The sequence below is a fragment of the Emydura macquarii genome, unplaced genomic scaffold (assembly GCF_026122565.2).
Source record: "Emydura macquarii macquarii isolate MOO-44397 ecotype Brisbane River unplaced genomic scaffold, CSIRO-AGI_Emac_v2 contig_1451, whole genome shotgun sequence".
NCBI lineage: Eukaryota > Metazoa > Chordata > Testudines > Chelidae > Emydura > Emydura macquarii.
Window position 1 is genome coordinate 16251307 of NW_027131588.1, and position 18385 is coordinate 16269691.

Below are 18385 nucleotides of genomic sequence, written 5' to 3' on the forward strand. Positions count from 1 at the left end.
AAACTACACATATGCTCTAATGGAAATTACTCTGTGCTGTTTAAGAAAGATTCTTAACTTGCTAAATTTGCTAAGTTGATAGAGCGTGAGCAAAACCTTTTAAGAAAAAGTGAATTTATCATTAATCAAAGAGAGAGGTTAAAGACCTAGAAAATGAATCTGTCTTCTATTTGAGCCACAAAGTATGGCAAAGCCTTGTATATGGGAATATTTATTATTATTAACTATAACATACTAATTTGCACTTATACACCACCTTTCTCCAATGATCATAATGTGTCTAGATCGAGAATTAATGCCCATATACTACACACGCATATGATGCTGCCGTTAAAAAGTCACCATTTGCCAACGCAGCTTACCATGGCAAAGTCAATGGATTGCAGTGAAGAATTCAGTTCTTTTTCCATAGATACCATAGCTGCAATGATATCTTAGATGTCAAATGTTCCCCCTACAGTTACCATTGCTATACTGGTAATAAAGGGCGAGATCCAAAATACATACATATACAACATACAACACAATGGGTTCCCTATTCTGATACAGGTTCTTTGGTGCTACTGTAATAATAAATACTACTATTGTCTGTGTGTAAATATTCAAAACCATTTCCCTTTTGGGTATTGTGCAGCAGATAATTGAATCAATACCTGGTCACTGGATACTTCCACCTTACAGACAATGGCACTCCGTTGGTTAATCTGATGATAGTATTTGTAGTACTATCCATCCCCAAGTAATCTACACTCTGCGGCCTCGCTCAGGGCTGTCATAAAGAGACTGCAGCTGTGTGGCTTGCTGCAGAAGGCATAAAAGGTGCTAAATTGTTCCTGCTCTAACAATAAATTACAGGGCAATCTTGCTTTTAATTTCTCTCCCTGAGTTTAACCTCTTACCTTTGAATCCATAGCCATTACTTATATAGCCGTCAATGCTTTTATTTTATTTTTTTTTATTTTATGCTTTTATTTTACATAAAGCATTATACACCAATGTATATAAAATGAGCACATCTGAAGCACAGAGGCTGATAACTTAGTAATACAGTGTCCCTGATGGTTCTAGAAGCATCTGCATACAAACATTATATACATGAAACGAGGGGACTTTTTAATCCCACACCACTGGCTTCATACCCACCTCCTCTGGCCTAAACCCTCTGCCAGTTGGCAGCTGCTTCTATTATTAGACCTTCTAGGTATGCTCAAACCCCTCCCGCCTCCCCCACCTCGCTGTTCTCCGATGATCCTGATAAACGAACTTGGCAAACAACAAGGCATTCAAATTAAAGTCATCTGTGTAAACACATGAGAATGCGGGTTACATGCAACACCCTCAGTTTCACATAGCCCTAAAGGGCAGCAGCTAATAAACGAGACCTGACTGCCTCCAGAACCAGCTTTCCCAACCCGATCGGTCGTTTGCTTTTTGCACTGCAGAGAGTTTGTTTTTTTGGAGGGGAAAGCGAGTTCTTCTCTCGCTTCCAGCACCTAACCCCACTGGATGTCAGCGAAGTAACAAAAAGCATCTGTGCACTAAGAACTGTATATGGCTGCTGTGTTATTGCCAAAAGGTCATACACATTTCACTGCCACTAAACTATTTAATCTGAGGTTAACCCTTGGAAGACAAATTATTTTGATAACTCGGTTTTGTCAACACAAAGGACTTTTCTACAGTAGGAAAAAGAAGATCTGTCTCAATGATAGATCAGGGGTTCCGATATTCCTAGATCCCGATTCTGGAAAACAGCCCTATGTAGAACAATATTTTATCATGTGCTTAATTTCCGTTGCAGTCAATGGGTCTTAAACTAAACACGTGTTTAACTGCTACCCTAAACAAGAACGTAAGAAACCTGGTTTAATTCCTAGCTCTGCCATTGGTTTGCTGGGTGACTTTGAGCAAGTCACTTCCCTCCCTGTGCCTCAGTTTCCTGCTCTGCAAAATGGTGCTGACCTCCTTTGTAAAGTGCTTTCAGGTCTACAGCTGAAAACCACTGTGCTTAAGAGCTAGGTTTTACTTCTAGTATTGTTTTACTGAGCACGTGGGTAAGTGCTTTCCTGCATTAGAGGTCCAGTGCAGATGCACCAAAGTGAAAATTTCTCTGTCTTGCTGGTGTCTGTACTTTGCATGGATGCAATCAACAAACCTTGCTAATTTGCTCTGATTAAGAATTGGACTGTGCCTACAAAACCAGCACAAGGTTTGAAACAATGGAGGGTCTCTGCCCCAGAGACCACTAACCCTGGAGAGGAAGGGTGCTGTAAGTCAGGATTTCAGGACGGTATTGCAGCATGGCTTGTCCCAGCCTTGTCTCTCTGTAGGCATTCTTCTGCATCCATCATGTTTAGCCATTCCATTTACACACAATAGGATCAGTTGTGCCCTCACACAGGTACACCCTGAAGTAAAGCAGAGTAGCCCCAGCCAGTGAAGGCAGAATTACTCCCAGTAGTAGAGCTTGTCCCGGATTTCCCAAAATACAAATCTTCCTCAATTTCTTTTCACAAAACATTTAGAAAAAAAATCACCAAAAACTCTCACCAGTTTTCAACCACCCCTACCTAAAATTATTTAAAAGGTCAACTGTATGAAACTGATGGAAAGCTTCACAGATCCTTGGTTGTTTTCTATTAAATCCTTGCATGCAAACAACACTAGTGATGTGATCTTAGGTTAGCGTAGGCCTAACTTGTGTGCTAGAGATGGGTCAAATTTAGATGGTTTTGTATGGATAAATCCTGGAGATTTTGCTTGATCTGGAAACTGGGCTGGAAAATTCCTGTGAGCAGGTTTGTTTCTACTTCTTCTGAGCCTTTGTTAAAAATGTGACAGCAGCATTTTCTTGTAGTATGTCCATTTTGCTGCTACTTGTGTAAACATTTTTAAAACATAATAAAAAATCAAAACCAACCAAGTTAACCCTACTTTTTCAAATCCCACAAAAGTTTTGGGTTGTTTTAGGATTAGGGCAAAGGTTGCGGGGTTTATTATTCTTTCCAAACATCCCTAGTGCTTTATAGAATCCAGAAACTGGGATGATATACGTCTTGGTCCGATGGCTGTTTTCTGTGGAAATCTCCTTGTGAAGCCAGTTAATGTATGCTGTGTGTTACATTTCACGGAGATGTGCTCTGAAGGAAGATCCTTGTCATCCTTTATGCAAGTGAAGACATAACACTTCCTCTCCCACATTCAATTTCCACTGAAGCTTACTGGTTCAGGCTTAGGGAGAACATTACTCATTGAGATATGGTTTGTGATGGCTGTATGGGACACATACACCAAATCAATTCTTGGAATATTTGTAACAGGATATGGGCCCCATGACATGTCCTTAACACTGCCATGCATTCCCTAGAAGGCTATTATATTCCAATGGCAATCCAGCTTCTTTGGATATCAAAAATCACACACATCTGACAAAAGAGTGACTACTGAGACAAAAAGATACAAATACAGAACATCTTCCGTTTTAAGGCTGTCCTGGACAAGAGGAACTTATGACTTGAACCCAGGGGTTCTAGAGGGTTAGTTAGGATTAATCAGAGCAGTAAATTCACATTGGGCCAATGGGAAAAAAGAAGGACAGAGGAAAATGGGTTAAAATGTCTAGCTGGAAGAGCCAAACAGAACTTCATCCTGCTTTGAGGTGTGGAATGTACTCTGGGGCCCTGACTCAGGAAAGTACTTAAGCATGTGTTCAGCTTTAGGCATGTGTTTAAGATCCTTTGAAGTCACTGGGACTTAAGCACATGCCTAAAATAAAGCCTATGCCAAAGTGCTGTCCTGAGCAGAACAGCTTTCCCAAATAATGGCCTGAGAAACCAGTTTGTAATTGATCATGACTAGGACACATTAATGGTTAAATGAAGCTGCCAATTTAGGGATTTGATTTTTTACGTATAAAAACATATTCTAAAATGCTTTGCAAAATTGGTAAGAAAATTGAACAGAGAATGAGCTCATGCACAAAATCTGCTCACCCAGTTTTTATCAGGATGTAACAGGGGGACGATAATAAAAAATATTTTGCTAGCCCATTAGAAAAGCTACGTGGATGAACAGAAATTTGCAAAGCTGCAAAAAGACACTTTCTTTGCAGAACTTCTGAATTTTGTATACGAAAAGGTCATGCCTAAAAATCAGATTCAGAAAGTTAATTCCCTTCTAGAAAAATCACTGGTTCCAGTGGCATATAGGGAATCTCTCTCAAACCAACAGAAACTTCAAAACAGAATTAACTTTTTTAAAGGGCAGCCAGGGCCATATCTACCTATATTTTACATCTATATACACAATCAATCTGACCTATATTTCTTTTTTTGGGGGGGGGGGAAGGGAGGGGGAGTAACATTTTCTGAATGCTATTTTAAAGAGCAATGTATTCTTAACTTTAATTCCATCTTTAAAGCTCCTGGTGCCTAAAAGCTCTTCCACAGGCTGGGCTGGCAAAGCACATACATTTTCATGTTCAGTTCACACAGGCCACTAGTTCATACAATCCCCTGAGCCTCAGGGAAAATGTGAGCGTCACCATCACAGTTTGCAGGGTTCGTAATTGCCATGAGCACTACTGATGTAACACAAGTCTCAGTGAAGTTACAAGCCCATAGATGTATAGATTTTAAGGGCAGCAGGATCCATTAGATAACCTAGTCTGATCTCCTGTATGACACAGGGCCTAGAATTTCATCCAGTTACCCCTGCATTGAGCCCAATAACTTGCATATGGCTAAAGATATCTTCAGGGAATGTATCCAGTCTTGATTTGAGGATGTCCAAGATTGACACGGATTGTTCTGTATGACTGCCCTGTCCTCAATATTATTTACCACTCCACCAATCTTTGTGTATTCACACATTTTTTCAGCAGTCATTTTATATTCACTTCCAGATTATTGATAAAAATATTAACTAGTGTCAGACCTAGTACTGAATTGAGCAGAACTCCACTAGAAACACCCCATTCAATGGTATTCCCAGTTGATGACCACTTTTTGAGATCTGTCAGTTAGCCAGTTCCTAATCTATTTGATGTGTGCTACACCGATTTTATTTAGTGCTAAATTTTTAATCAGAAGGTTGTGCGAGATTAAGTCAAATGTCTTACAAAAATCTAAATGTAATAGATCAACACAGTGAACTTTAGCAACCAAATTTGTAATCGCATCAAAAAAATGATATCGGGTTCGTTTGACAAGACCTATTTTCCATAAAACCATATTGACTGGCACTAATTATATTCCCATACTTTAACTCTTTGTTGAGGCTGATCCCTATATGGGGATTTGCCCACATGGACTCCTGCTTCTATAGATAGGATTCCACACAAGCAGAGGAATTGCACTAGGAGATCCCAATGCTGGATTGAAGTTTGCAGCCTTCTCAAGTAGGTAAGCATGACAAAACAACACAAAAAACCTCCCATCCACACTAGAACAACACACACACACACACACACACACACACACAAAGGAAGAGCTAAGGTCAGTAATATAAAGCAATGTTAACACCCTTAAAGAAAATCCTATAGAATAGGGATGAAATAAATAATGTTCTATAGAAATGCAACAGGGTTCTATAGAAATTGCTCTAAAAATCTACAGAACTGAAGAGAAAATAGTAACCTCTCTCTAATTCGTCTTCTGTCTTTTTTTTTTTTAAGTATCCAGTAGAGATCTATTAGCAGGAATGTAATTTTCTATTGAATTATATAAGGTGATTCAAAAAGTCAGTAGAAAATATGCCATTGCTTAAGACAATCTTAAAAGCACCTACAGACCGGAATAATTCCATTTAGTTCAATGGAACTAATGGCTTGCCAAATATTACTCACAGGTCCATAAGTGTTTACAGAACGAGAGCCTTAGATTGGGAGCTCATTGAGGGAGAGATTGTGTTATATTTTACATATATTATATATTTTACCTATCCCTATGCAGAAAGCGTTAAAACCTGCACTTGTGGTCCGTGACCCAATCAGGAAATGAATGGAGTACAGCGGTCAATATAAGGGGGTCTTTAGCTTAAAGGCATGGAGGATGGATGGAGGATAGAATTAAGCTTGAAAGTTTCACTGTGTATTTCCTGAGTTTCTAGCATTTAGGGTTTTAAAACCTCTAACAAGATCTTTATCCATAATTCCTGTACAAATTAAAACATTATTAATAGTGATGTTTTGATTTTCAGACTGGCCACAAAGTGATAGGTAGTTTCCAAACATGTACAATATATATATGTATGTATACATGTACATTGTATGTACATATACATATACTATATATATATAAATATATAGCATCACCCTGCATCACTCAGAGACTGAACTCTTCCCCTCCCATATATGAATCCATCCACCTTGCAGCTAAGAACCAGTGAGTCCAATCTACACAGGCTGCAAACTCCAGCACGCCTACTCTAGACTGTTATTTTCACCCTTCAATAGGTCTGCTCTAGACACATTATGGAGCTCCTCTTTTTCCCTGTCCAATGTACATGTACCAGCCAGAGACTCCAGAGTCTTTCATATACCCGAGCAGGGGAGTTACTTCTGCTCCTTTCTTCACAGAAGGCGGAGAGGAGCTGATTTCTGGGAAGCCACTGTGTGACAGCCTTTCTTCTTGCATTTCAGGCAACTGAAGGTTTTCAGCTTCCACAGAGTCCCCCCTTTGCAACTTTGTCAAACCAGTCATGAAGCCCCACGATAGATGCATCTAATACATCTTCTCTACCTTCTTCCATCCATTCTGGGTCCTGCATGCTGCACAGCAACCGGGCATCAGTGATGATCACCCACTGACCAATTTGAGGCTCCTTCTCAGCATAGGGTTCAAATCCTGCCTTTAATTTACACCAATTCCCACAAAAGATCTCCACATACGTGATACAGGCTGGAAGCGTGGTTGCTGGTTGTATCATCAAGCAACTACATTTCACACAGAGCAGACTTAAATTTCATGTGACCACAAGTGTGTGTCTCCAATCTATAGCAGGGGCAAGAGGGAAAAAGGCAAGGTTGGTGTGCGGATTTACATAAGAGCGGCCATCTAGCCCAGCATGCTGTCTTCCAACAGCTTCCAGAGGCTTTAGAGGGATTGAACAGAACAAGGCAATTATCGAGTGATCCATCCCGTTGTCCACTCCCAGCCTCTGACAATCTTGGCTAATAGCCACTGATGGACCTATCCTCCATGAATTATCCCATTCTTTTTTGAGCTCAGTTATGCTTTTGGCCTTCACAGCATCCCCTGGCAATGAGTTCCACAGATTGACTACGTTGTGTGAGAAATACTTCCTTTTGTTTGTTTTAAACCTGTTGCCTATTAATTTCATTGGGTGACCCCTAGTTCTTATGTTATGTGAAGGAGCAAATAACACTTCCCTATTCACTTCTCTCTCTCTCTTTCTCTTCACCATTCATGATTTTATAGACCTCTATCATATCCCCCCTTAGTTTTCTCTTTTCCAAGCTGAACAGTCCTAGTTTTTTTAATTTCTCTTCATATAGAAGCTGTTCTATACCCTAAACATTTTATTGCCCTTCTCGGTACCTTTCGCAATTCTAATATATTTTTTGTAGATGGGGCAACCAAAACTGTACCCAGTATTCAAGGTGTGAGTGTGCCATGGGTTTATATAGTGGCATTATGGTATTGACTATCTTATTATCTCTCACTTTACTAATGATTCCCAACATTCTGCTTTTTTTGTCTGCTGCTGAACATTGAGGGGATGTTTTCAGAGAACTATCCACAATGACTCCAAGATCTCTTTCTTGAGTGGTAACAGCTAATTTAGACCCCATCATTTTGTAGGTATAGTTGGGATTTTGCTTTCCAACATGCATTACTTAGCATTGATCAACATTGATTTTCATCTACCATTTTGTTGCCCGGTCACCCAGTTGTGCAAGATCCCTTTGTAAATCTTTGCAGTTTGCTTTGGATGTAGCGATCTTGAGTAATTTTGTATCATCTGCAAACTTTGCCATCTCGCTGTTTATCCCTTTTTCCAGATCATTTATTAATATGTTGAACAGCACTAGTTCCAGTACACATCTTTGGGAGACACCACTATTTACCTCTCTATTCTGATAACTGACCATTTATTCCCACCCTTCGTTTCCGATCTTTTAACCAGTTACTGATCCATAAGAGGACCTTCCCTCCTATCCCATGACTGCTTACTTTGTTTAAGAGTCTTTGGTGTGAGACCTTGTCAAAGGGCATGTCTACATTTAAAATGCTGCAGCGGTGCAGCTGCCCTGTAATGCTTCCGTGAAGATGCCAATATGCAGATGGGAGAACTTCTCCTGTTGGCGTAGTTAATTCACCTCCGTGAGAGAGAGGTGAATTAATTGGCTAATATGTTGATGGGAGAAGCCCTCCCATTGACATAGCGCTGTCTACACCAGGGTTTAGGTCAATATAACTGCATCGCTCAGGGGGTGGATTTTTCACACCCTTGAGCAACGTAGTTATACTAACGTAAATCAATTGTGTAGAACTGGCCAAAGGCTTTCTGAAAGTCTAAGTACACTATATCCACTGGATCACCCTTTTTCATTGACTCAAAGAATTCTAACAGATTGGTGAGACACGATTTCCCTCTACAAAACTCTACGTGTTGACTCTTCCCCAACAAATTGTGCGTATCTAAGTGTCTGATAGTTTACTACAGTTTCAACCAATTTGCCTAGTACTGAAGTTAGACCTACCAGCCTGTAATTGCCAGAAACGGCTCTGGAGCCTTTTTAAAAAATCAGTGTCACAATAGCTATCCTCCAGTAATTTGATATAGGGGTAATTTAACCAATATATTACATACCACACCCAGTAGTTCTGCCGTTTTGTATTTTAGTTCCTTCAGAATGCTTGGGTGAATACCATCTGGTCCTGGTGACTTATTACTGTTTAATTTATCAATTTGTTCCAAAACCTTCTCTATCAACGTTTCAATCAGGGACAGGTCCACACCTAAAAAGAATGGCTTATGTGTGGGAATCACCCTCACATCCTCTGCAGTGAAGATCGATGCAAAGAATTAATTTAGCTTCTCTCCAACAGCCTCATCTTCCTTGAGTGCTCCTTTAGCACCTCAATCATCCAGTGGCCCTGCTGATTGTTTTGCATACTTCTTGCTTCTGATGTACTTAAAAAATGTTTTGCTGTGAGTTCGTGTGTCTTTTGCTAGCTGCTCTTCAAAGTTTTTTTGGCCTGCCTAATTATACTTTTACCCTTGACTTGCCAGAGTATCTTCCTTTTTATTTTCTTCAGTAGGATTTGACTTCCAATTTTTAAAGGATGCCTTTTTGCCTCTAACCACCTCTTTTCTCTGTTGTTTACCCAGGGTCACATTTTTTGGTCCTCTTACTTTTTTGTTTGGGATATATATTTAATTTGAGCCTTCTTATGGTGCTTTGAATTGCAACCATTTTTGCCTGGCAATATATACATATGCATATACAATTATACCATTACATGATAATGACAACCATGTCATAGATTGTGGAATCATGTAATGAATTTCAGAGCTACGTGATTCATTTGACCGTCAGGTGATAAATTGCTAGCTTCACCTGTTCTCTACACACTAAATCCACCTCCTTTGGGATGTCTAACATTCCAAACTTCTGAGCAGCATACGGCAGACTCATTTTTTAAAATGCCACAAAAATGTTTCCTTCTTTCATCGCAATTATACCAGTCTCTCTTCACGAAAAATGCACCAGTCCAAGACCAAGAACTAGCATTATTCAATAAAGTCTGAAATCTGCTGAACTATATAAATCTCCTGTTCAAGCTCATATAAATAGAAATTCATCCTTCCAACCTCTTGCTTTACAAAGTACCTCCATACCATACATACTGCATAGATTTCTGCTTCATTTGTGTTTGAAGATAGCTTGTGCTAAGCAATCATTTTTTGTTAGTCCCTTCAATAGTTACTTAAGATAGGATTCATTCATTATACACATGTATGTATAAAAATACAGGATAGTATAGCATGGTATAAAGGTTTTATCACCATCTGTTTGGAAAGACCATGTTACTCACGAGTTGCAAAAATCACACATCAGTTATATCAAAGGAGTGCTAAGAAAAGTTTCACATCAGTTCAGACCATCACATATTCTCACCAGGTCACAAGCAGTATTTTACAGAGAAAAACTCTTTTAGAAATGTACAGAATTTTAAAAAATTGTCTTACTACTACGTGGCCACTATCCCCATCGTATCTGAGCACTTCACAATCTTTAACGTAGTTGTCCTCACAACACCTCGTGAGGTAGGGCTGTGCTATAATCCCCATCTTACAGATCGGAAACAGAGGCTAAGTGACTTGCCCAAGGTCACATCTGAGGCAGAGTAGGGAATTGAACCTAATCTCCCAAATCCTAGGTGAGTGTCTTAACAAACAGACAGTCTTTCCTCTCCCAGTTGTACTTCTACACTGCTCACAATGCTGGATCAGAGCCATAGAAATTCATTTCTAACTCAGAGAGATCACAGGTTTAAAACTGCAACAATCTGATTGATAGAAAACAATCAGGTTTCTGGTTGGAATATTCACAATTCCATATTTGAAATTTGCTTTCCTTCAGTATTCTGCAATATTTGCTTGAAAGTCACTATTCCTGTGAGTTTTCTGAACAGTAAATTTGTTCACGGAATTGTCTGTAGAAGCAAACCCAAAAGGGATCTGATCGTAGTCCCAGTGAATTTGTTTAGAAATTTGAATGATTTAGCATGGAATTTTTCCCCCAGCATTCACACAGCTCTAGTAATAATGTACAGTAGTAGGTGTTTGCCTGCCTGAGACAGACACTAGAACTTGGTTGAAATATTTTTCTCCTTACTTTTCCACATGGATCAGTGAGCTTAACTGAAATCCTGTGTCCCTCTTTTCTGAGATACCATTTAAGTTTGGCTGATCCTCCTAATCACACTGAACAGGCCTCGCAAATCAGGAACTTAGGAGAAATACCCTGTGACTCATGCCACATGATCCATCCTGATGAACCACGCTGCCATTCAGAACACACTCTGATTGACATTCTGATAACATTTGCAAATATTCAGCTAGAGCAGGGAAGGTCTCCAGAAGCTTGCATGGTCAACTTGTTGATAGGCACAAACATTGAGCAAAGAACTGCTGGCGTGGATGCAGTCCAAACCCAAACCAAGACAGAACTTGGATGCTTTTGTGGTTCAAGTTGACCTGTTTAAAACTTTACTTTGATTCACCGATCATATTCTTCTTTGCCACCAGGGTCTTCAGCTAAAACCACGCCATAATGTCGTGTATACAGAATAAATGAGTCCAGATCCACCGTTGCCTGCGCTTTATGCAGTCATTTACCATATTATCAGGTAATGATTTTAAACCTTCTTTGTACTGGTGCAAATGAGGATACAAAGCGCAGGGCAATGAAAGGAACCTGGCTCAAATTTTGGGCTGGTGCCATTCTTCAGCACATCGTTTCTTATGTCTAGTTCACCCAATGGTGGGAGCATGGAACACTGGTTAGCCACGAATTATTCAATGACTGAATGAAGCGGCAGTTATATATTCCCCAGCCCGTTTTTGTTTGAAAGCAAAGATGGTTTTTAAAAATTCTCATATATAATTGCAATAAATTTTGGAGTAAGGCAGTGTTAATTCTCCAAGTTTAGCAGCACAAAGCCTCCAAGAAGAATTTGCTAGTGGGGAATCTGAGAATTAGCCTTTAGTAGCCTAACGGGGCACCACTAATACTTTGAGCAGAGGCATTGTTAATGCCTAAACCTGTAGAATATTTTGGGTCAGTTTTTTTTTTTTTTTAAAGTCAGCTACTTCTCTCTGTTAAAACTTTAAACACTTTAACCCATAATTTCTTCCCCTCTTCCCCCAAATGAAAACATTTAATCTTTTCCAGAAAACATTTTAGAGGAACAAGTATTTAGTTTATAATATTTCTGATTCTTTTAAATATACATGTGACTATTAGTAGATTAACAAATTTAAGGAAAACAACTTGGTACAGTAGCAGCAGCAGCCAGTCCTCTGTCTACAAAGGAAATATATAATCCAGCTGTGACAGCTATAGTAAAACACGACATCTGTTGATCATTGGCAACTGGCAGGAGCCCCTAAAATCCGAGCAGGCTCAGTCGGTTTCTGCCTTTTCACTTCAGACCTGAAATGTACAGCCATCGGCACATATTGCAGCTGTCCAACTCTGTGGATCTGCTGAATTAGCATGTCAACCATATAAAAACAACCCCCCAAAGCCCGACTGAACATGGGCAAAGTTATGTGGGTTTAGTGGGTGGACAGAGGCCATGGAAATGTGGCACTTTTAATATCATTTATTCACCTTAGTAATAATGACCTGATATTTTCCATTGTAAACCCGATTATAGCAAACACTCGGGCCAGATTCTGAGCTGCTCTCATTGGCTGTAGCTCCACTGAAATCAAATAGCGCGATGTCCATTTGCATCAGCCGAGACTCTAGCTCACTGTGTGTTCGATTTTAATATCAAGGAGGAAAATAAAAGTTTAGATAAAAACAGGTCACAATTCTGCACTAATTTTGCCCCAGCAACCCACATGGGAGCAGGTCATTGGAGAATTTCACGGAAGGCATTTGGTATTAAGATGTGGAGTTGAAGTTATAGTTTAATACCAGTAGAAAAGCTAGGTACACGACCAGCAATAACCTGGCTTCTTTACTTGATTCTGTTTGCTTTTTTAAAAATTAAGAATGATTTTCTTCAGTAAAAGCGACCTTGAGCCTGATCACTCTGATTTAACTTCTTCATCTGCTTAGCTAAAGCTCCGACAGTGCCATAACACCTTTTAAAGCAAAGTACTGATGCTGTCATCCAACCTCCTCCCTCATTTATTCCTTCTGTTCTTCTCTTTCAGCAGCCTTTTAAGCATGCCTCCATGCATTCATGGTTTTTGCACATGCCAGGATGAGAGAGCATCCTAACTCTCATCATTAACAGTGAAATCATACAAAACAACCTTTAGATATTTGTTTACTAAGGCGGAAAGGGGAGAACCCTATGCTGAAAACTTCTCCAAAACCATGCTGTCTAAATGCTGCCCAGCTACTGTGCTGGAATCCTTGGCTACTTCAACAACTCACAGCTCCCCATTCACAGACAAAAGAGCAAGTAAAACGAGACTGACTTACTGCTAAGGCTTGCAGCCTTTCCTTGTGCAATTCTGCCTCCGCCATCCTGGAGGAAAGGACACAGAGGGGAATAAAACAAAAAACACCGCAGTCACCAAGGGAAGCTGGGTTACACCCCAGAGTATTTGCAAAGAAAGCTGTGCTGCGGTGCAGAAGTCAACCACTTTTGGAGGCACTTGCAGCCTGGCTTACGAGAGAATCATTTTAGAAACTGGACCAGCGTCTGCCTGCCTCCCAACTGTACAGCTAACTGCATTTCATTGCTGCTTCTGTGTGCTGTTGCTGTCACACAAGCCATGTATGTGCTCCAAAAGCAGCTGAGTACAGGGATAGCTAGCATGGCTATAATTTTTTGCCTTGACGTCTCAGCTCATTTGCTCCTCCTATGGAGTGTTGGGTCATGACAGGAGTTCAACATCAATAGCATGCATAGTAATCAGAACCTGCATGAATGCAGCAGAGGAGGGAGACAGCTGTAGCGCAGCGTGCCCTTAAAACAGGAACTCCAGGACGAGGGGAATTGAAGGCATTTCCCAATCAGTAGCTGTTAAAGAACCAGGCACGGCAAACCTAAGGTCTAAACTGGTTTGGCTAGAGAAAAGGAGATTGTTTCAGTGAGGAGAGAGAAACAATACATGATTAGACATTCAGTGTGTAGCACAGTAGTTTGTGACTGCAATTATAATGTGGAGTGTTTAAAGAGCTGCTGAAGAGGGGACACTTCAGGAGTATACCTGGGGGAGGGGGGAATATGATGAAGCCCACAGAGTGTGTATACATACTACAGAAAAAAATACTGTGTTAAAGAATGTTAAGGTTGCGAAGTCTAGCACTCAAAAGTGTGTGTGTGTGGGGGGGAGGGAAGTATGTGATCATGTAATTAACGACTGCATCATAATGCCTATAGGCTCAAGGTGACTGAATTAAGATTGTGAGAATTAAGGCTACCTGCACAGTTCCTAATTTTTGCATGCTTGGCTTTGCAGCCATTCAACATCGTTTTATTTTACGTGTGCACGCGCAATTTTTTTAAAAAGTCAAATGAAAAAACGGAAATTCCATTGTGCGGCGTCAATAGCGCCCCTCCCCCCACGGTTCATCGGCATGGCATAGACCTCTGCCCCTTGAACTAATGGAGTAAGTGATAGCATTAGTGAATTGGCATCCTCTGCGTGGCCCGGCATTAGAGAGGGATCAGATGGATTTTGCCCCTGGGGTTTCACATCTATCTGCTGACAACAGAGGAAGAGTGAGACTCAGGAATCCTGGGTTCCATTCCAGGTTCTGGAGGGGAGTGTGCTCTAGTGCTCAGAGATCCTTCTGCCCCTATCCCCAAACGGAACCTCTTCTGCCCCTGTCCCAGTCCCGTCTCGTCCCCCTCCACTGCAGCTTATTGTCTCAGTCCCAGCCTCCTCCTACCCATACGCTTCTCATCCCAGGCCTGGTGTCTGCTCCAGGCTTCTTGCCCCCCTTTCCTGGCTCAGCCAATCCCAGTTCCGCAACTCCTAGGCTTCTATCCTAATCCATCTCTCCACACGCACACACCTGTTCCCACTCCCTCCCCCAGCTCCCAGCCTCAGCATCTGTGCCAGCCAGCTCCAGACTATCCTCCCTCACCCTGCAAAGCTCCTTGTTCCAATCTCCTCCCTCTGCCCTCCCCCAAAACCCCTCCCAGCTTCTGCTCTCATTCCCTCTGTATTCAAGTGAAGCTGTCTCTGTCTCCCTGCTGCCTAGGCCCAAAAGGTAAAGCATGGAGGGGGCACTAGAGAGACAGTTGCTCTCAGTTCTGGTGCCCAGCACTGCCCATAGCAGTCAGCAGCAGCGAAGTGGAGCAATTGCAGGGAAACTCTTGCTTGGCCCCTGTGGCCCTGGGTTTGAACATGCTCAGTGCACACAGAATCTTCAGAGAAGTTAGCACCGAATAACAAGTCTCAACTGAGCATGTGCAACCGAGGTTTTCCAAAGGTTTATAACTTGGCCCCAATGGGGGTGAATGTTCACAGGAAGAGCAACCTCTCCTACCAAATGTAAAGTCCCTGCTCCAAACTACAGAGCTTCTCATTGAAACAGGTGTAAGGGTTTCTTTTTAGTATGTGCAAAGCAACATATTTTCTCTTAATTGTGTTCTCGGAAATGACCGAACTGTTTTTCTGAAACTATCAAAAAAAAAATTCAGCTAGAGGCACTCACCCTATCTGGAAAATTTCAGCCCAAACAGTTAAAATCTTGCAAAGTGAAAAGCAACTGAAAACAATTCTTATAATGGGAAAACGTCAGGCAGCCTTAAGTATAAGCAGTGCTACCAGCTCTGCCTATGGTATGTCTAACACTTTAAGCTAGGGGTGTGATTTCCAGCTCAGGTATACCCTTGCTACTTCTGATTAAGCTAGGACACTAAAAATAGAATGTCACCATGGCAGCTCAACCAGCGGGAAGGGTTAGTTACCTTGAGTATGCACCTGTCCAAAACCCTAGGCACCTACTCGAAGCAGGTAACCTGCTTGCTAGCTCACTCATGCTGCCACAACTACAATCTGATTTTAGTGCACTAGTTCAATGAAAGCAATCATGAGTATGTCTCCGGGAGCTGGGAATCAACCCACAGCTTGAAGTATAGACATGCACTCAGTCACATTTGCACATGTGTCTGGGGTATGCATGTTCGGCACACTTCATTTATCCCACTGTTCTGTATTTTCTTTTGAGTACTTACAACCTGAAATAACAAAACTAGGCAACAGAGCAGGCGCCTCAATGTTTGGAGGACCAGCTAGCCTAATTATTAGAAGTGATGAGCACCTGCAGCACAGTGACAGCTCAGGGTGCGCCAAACCTCTGAAAATCACACCTAAGACATACACAGATTGGGCACCCAAACCTGAGGAATGCAAATTTCATGGCCACTGTTGAAAATATGCCCGCTTACTGCATATGACAAGGTGCACCTGGCTGTTAGCACTCACACACTGTGCTTCAAGATTAAATCCTCCTTGTTAGAAAGAACAATCTCATCTAGAACAATACAGTAAACAAAAGAATGACTTTTTTGCTTAGCAGTAGCTCAATGAAATACAGCTCTTCAAATGGGAAAATGCACTGAGCATTTATCCAACAGGCAGGGTTTTATTGCCCTCTCTCTTAAACCAAACATTATTTACTTCTAGACGTTACCTTTCAAAGAGGTGACAGACACTTGGTGGGGTTTAATATGGGACATATTGCTGTTCAAACAATCTTTGTTATTAAGCACACCTCGGATGTTAGAAAATTGAGTCTTTTTTTAAGTTCTTCTGACCCTTTTAACATCTTGTTTTTCTCTAGAATCTCATCCTGAATCGTCAATGGCACAATAAGGGCCCCCCCATGTTTATGACATTACTACAGTCTGTTTTGAAATATTCTGACATGCTGCAGACAGATACAAGTTTGTCCTCCCACTGATGAACAGGGAAGGCACATGTGTAACTCCTGTTAACACTACTGGGAATAGTGTGATTAAATCCTTTCCACCATCACCCCTGCATTTTGATGGCAAGCTTAGCCCCCAGGGAAGAATTCTGTTGTCAGTTATACCAAGTGAAGTCAATGGAGCTCCACTGAGTTCAACTGGGTGTGGGATTTGAGAAATCAGAACTTCATCCACATGAAGCCTTGCAGTGGGACGCAGTCAAATTAGATTGCAAAAATACACCACAGGATTCTTTCATCCCCCTATAACCCCAGTTCAGCAAATCACTTAAGCACATACTTACGTACATTAAAGTGAATGGAATTTAAGGACATGCTTACGTGCTTTGATGAATCAAGGCCTTCTTATCATCATGGCAAATCCCAAAGAGGCATAGTCTTCTAAGAGATTGAGCACCACCTGCACCAATCTCTAGCTAAATCCTTAAGCCCCCGCCCCCATGTTCAATTACATTTAACCAACTGAGAGAGACGGACAGACGTTCTGCCTTGGAGTAAGCACCCTAACAAATGTTACCTATGAGAAAAACAAACTTAAGTACCAGAGATTTATTTGTTCTTTTTTATATATGGAAACTTTAAGGTCCTTTTGATATCTGGATGAGTCTTTGCACAGACTCACAGAAGGCTTGATTTAATAATACGCTGGACCTTATTTTAGTAATTGAAGTTCTCATGTGATTAGTGGCCGCTAGTTTACAGGGAATGAGGTATTGTTTTGTTTACACTACACCACTATCTGCAGCAGCAACCACATCAAGCATATCATCTTCATTTGCAGCAACATTATTGCTTTGCCTCTGGCAGATTGTGCAAGTCAGAGAGTCAGCTACGAACAGACTCGCCAGCCAGAAAACCCCACCTTCTTCTGTTATGAAATGACAATCTTCATTACCATCATGACTATGATAATATTACTTATTGCACCTTTTCACTCTCTTCCAAGCTCAGATCTCATTGCCATTACCAAAGCATTAACTGCAACACAGTCACTGATTTGTTAAGTATTGTACTGCAGCATTTTTAGCCTCCGTTCCATAAAACCGCATCCCATATGTGCAGGGAGGGAGGGGGCACAGTGGGGGGAGTGAATAGTGCTGGAGTGATCCTGACCTAAGAGGAATGTGCTGTGGTGTTATATATCCAGACAGCAAGCTCCCTCTAAATTGCAAGAGATGTGCGTATGCCACAAAATAAGATATGCCCCAGTGAGATTTCTATGGATTCTGGGATGCCCCCGAGTCCAAGTCAGGTGATTTCTGCCTGATTAAGGCTTGCGAGAGAACTGGGCACTAATTAAATGTGCTGATCAGAATTTATTTAAATAGAGAAGACAAAATTGTTTGAGAACACAAGAGTAGTGATGACAGAGAAGAGAGGGAGAGGAAGAAATAAAGAATGAATCAGCAAAGACAGAGGGCAGAATTGATGCTGGTCAGTTCTTCCAGACCTAAAATGGGGATTTCAAGTAGCTCTCAATGATGTGGTTTTTCAAAAAGTCTCAAACGGAAGCTTTCCACCGTCACATTTCTTCCAGGCTGAAATGTATCTAGAGCCAGAGGGGGAGATGTCCTTAGCTAAACCAGGTAACACTGGTAACTTTTTGATCATGGGGATGCAACCCAGAGAGCACCGCACCAGGTTGCATGCAGAAGGTCAGCACTGACTGCCAGGGGGTGATGCAGCATAGAACAGCTATCTCATGGCTACGGCTCTCCCTGC

General features: G+C 41.2%; 1 protein-coding gene across 5 annotated transcripts in view; it reads right to left on the reverse strand.

The window, feature by feature from the left end:
- Positions 1-18385, reverse strand: part of PALM2AKAP2 (PALM2 and AKAP2 fusion) — a 394465-nt gene that overhangs the window by 321722 nt on the left and 54358 nt on the right. The window contains exon 1 of one of the 5 annotated variants that reach the window (XM_067553246.1): positions 13196-13473. The exons of the other annotated variants lie outside the window; for them this stretch is intronic. Within the exon in view, the coding sequence (XP_067409347.1) occupies positions 13196-13240 (45 nt within the window). The 5' untranslated portion in view covers positions 13241-13473. Of the gene's footprint in view, positions 1-13195; positions 13474-18385 lie in introns of those variants that run through there. 5 annotated transcript variants of the gene reach the window in all.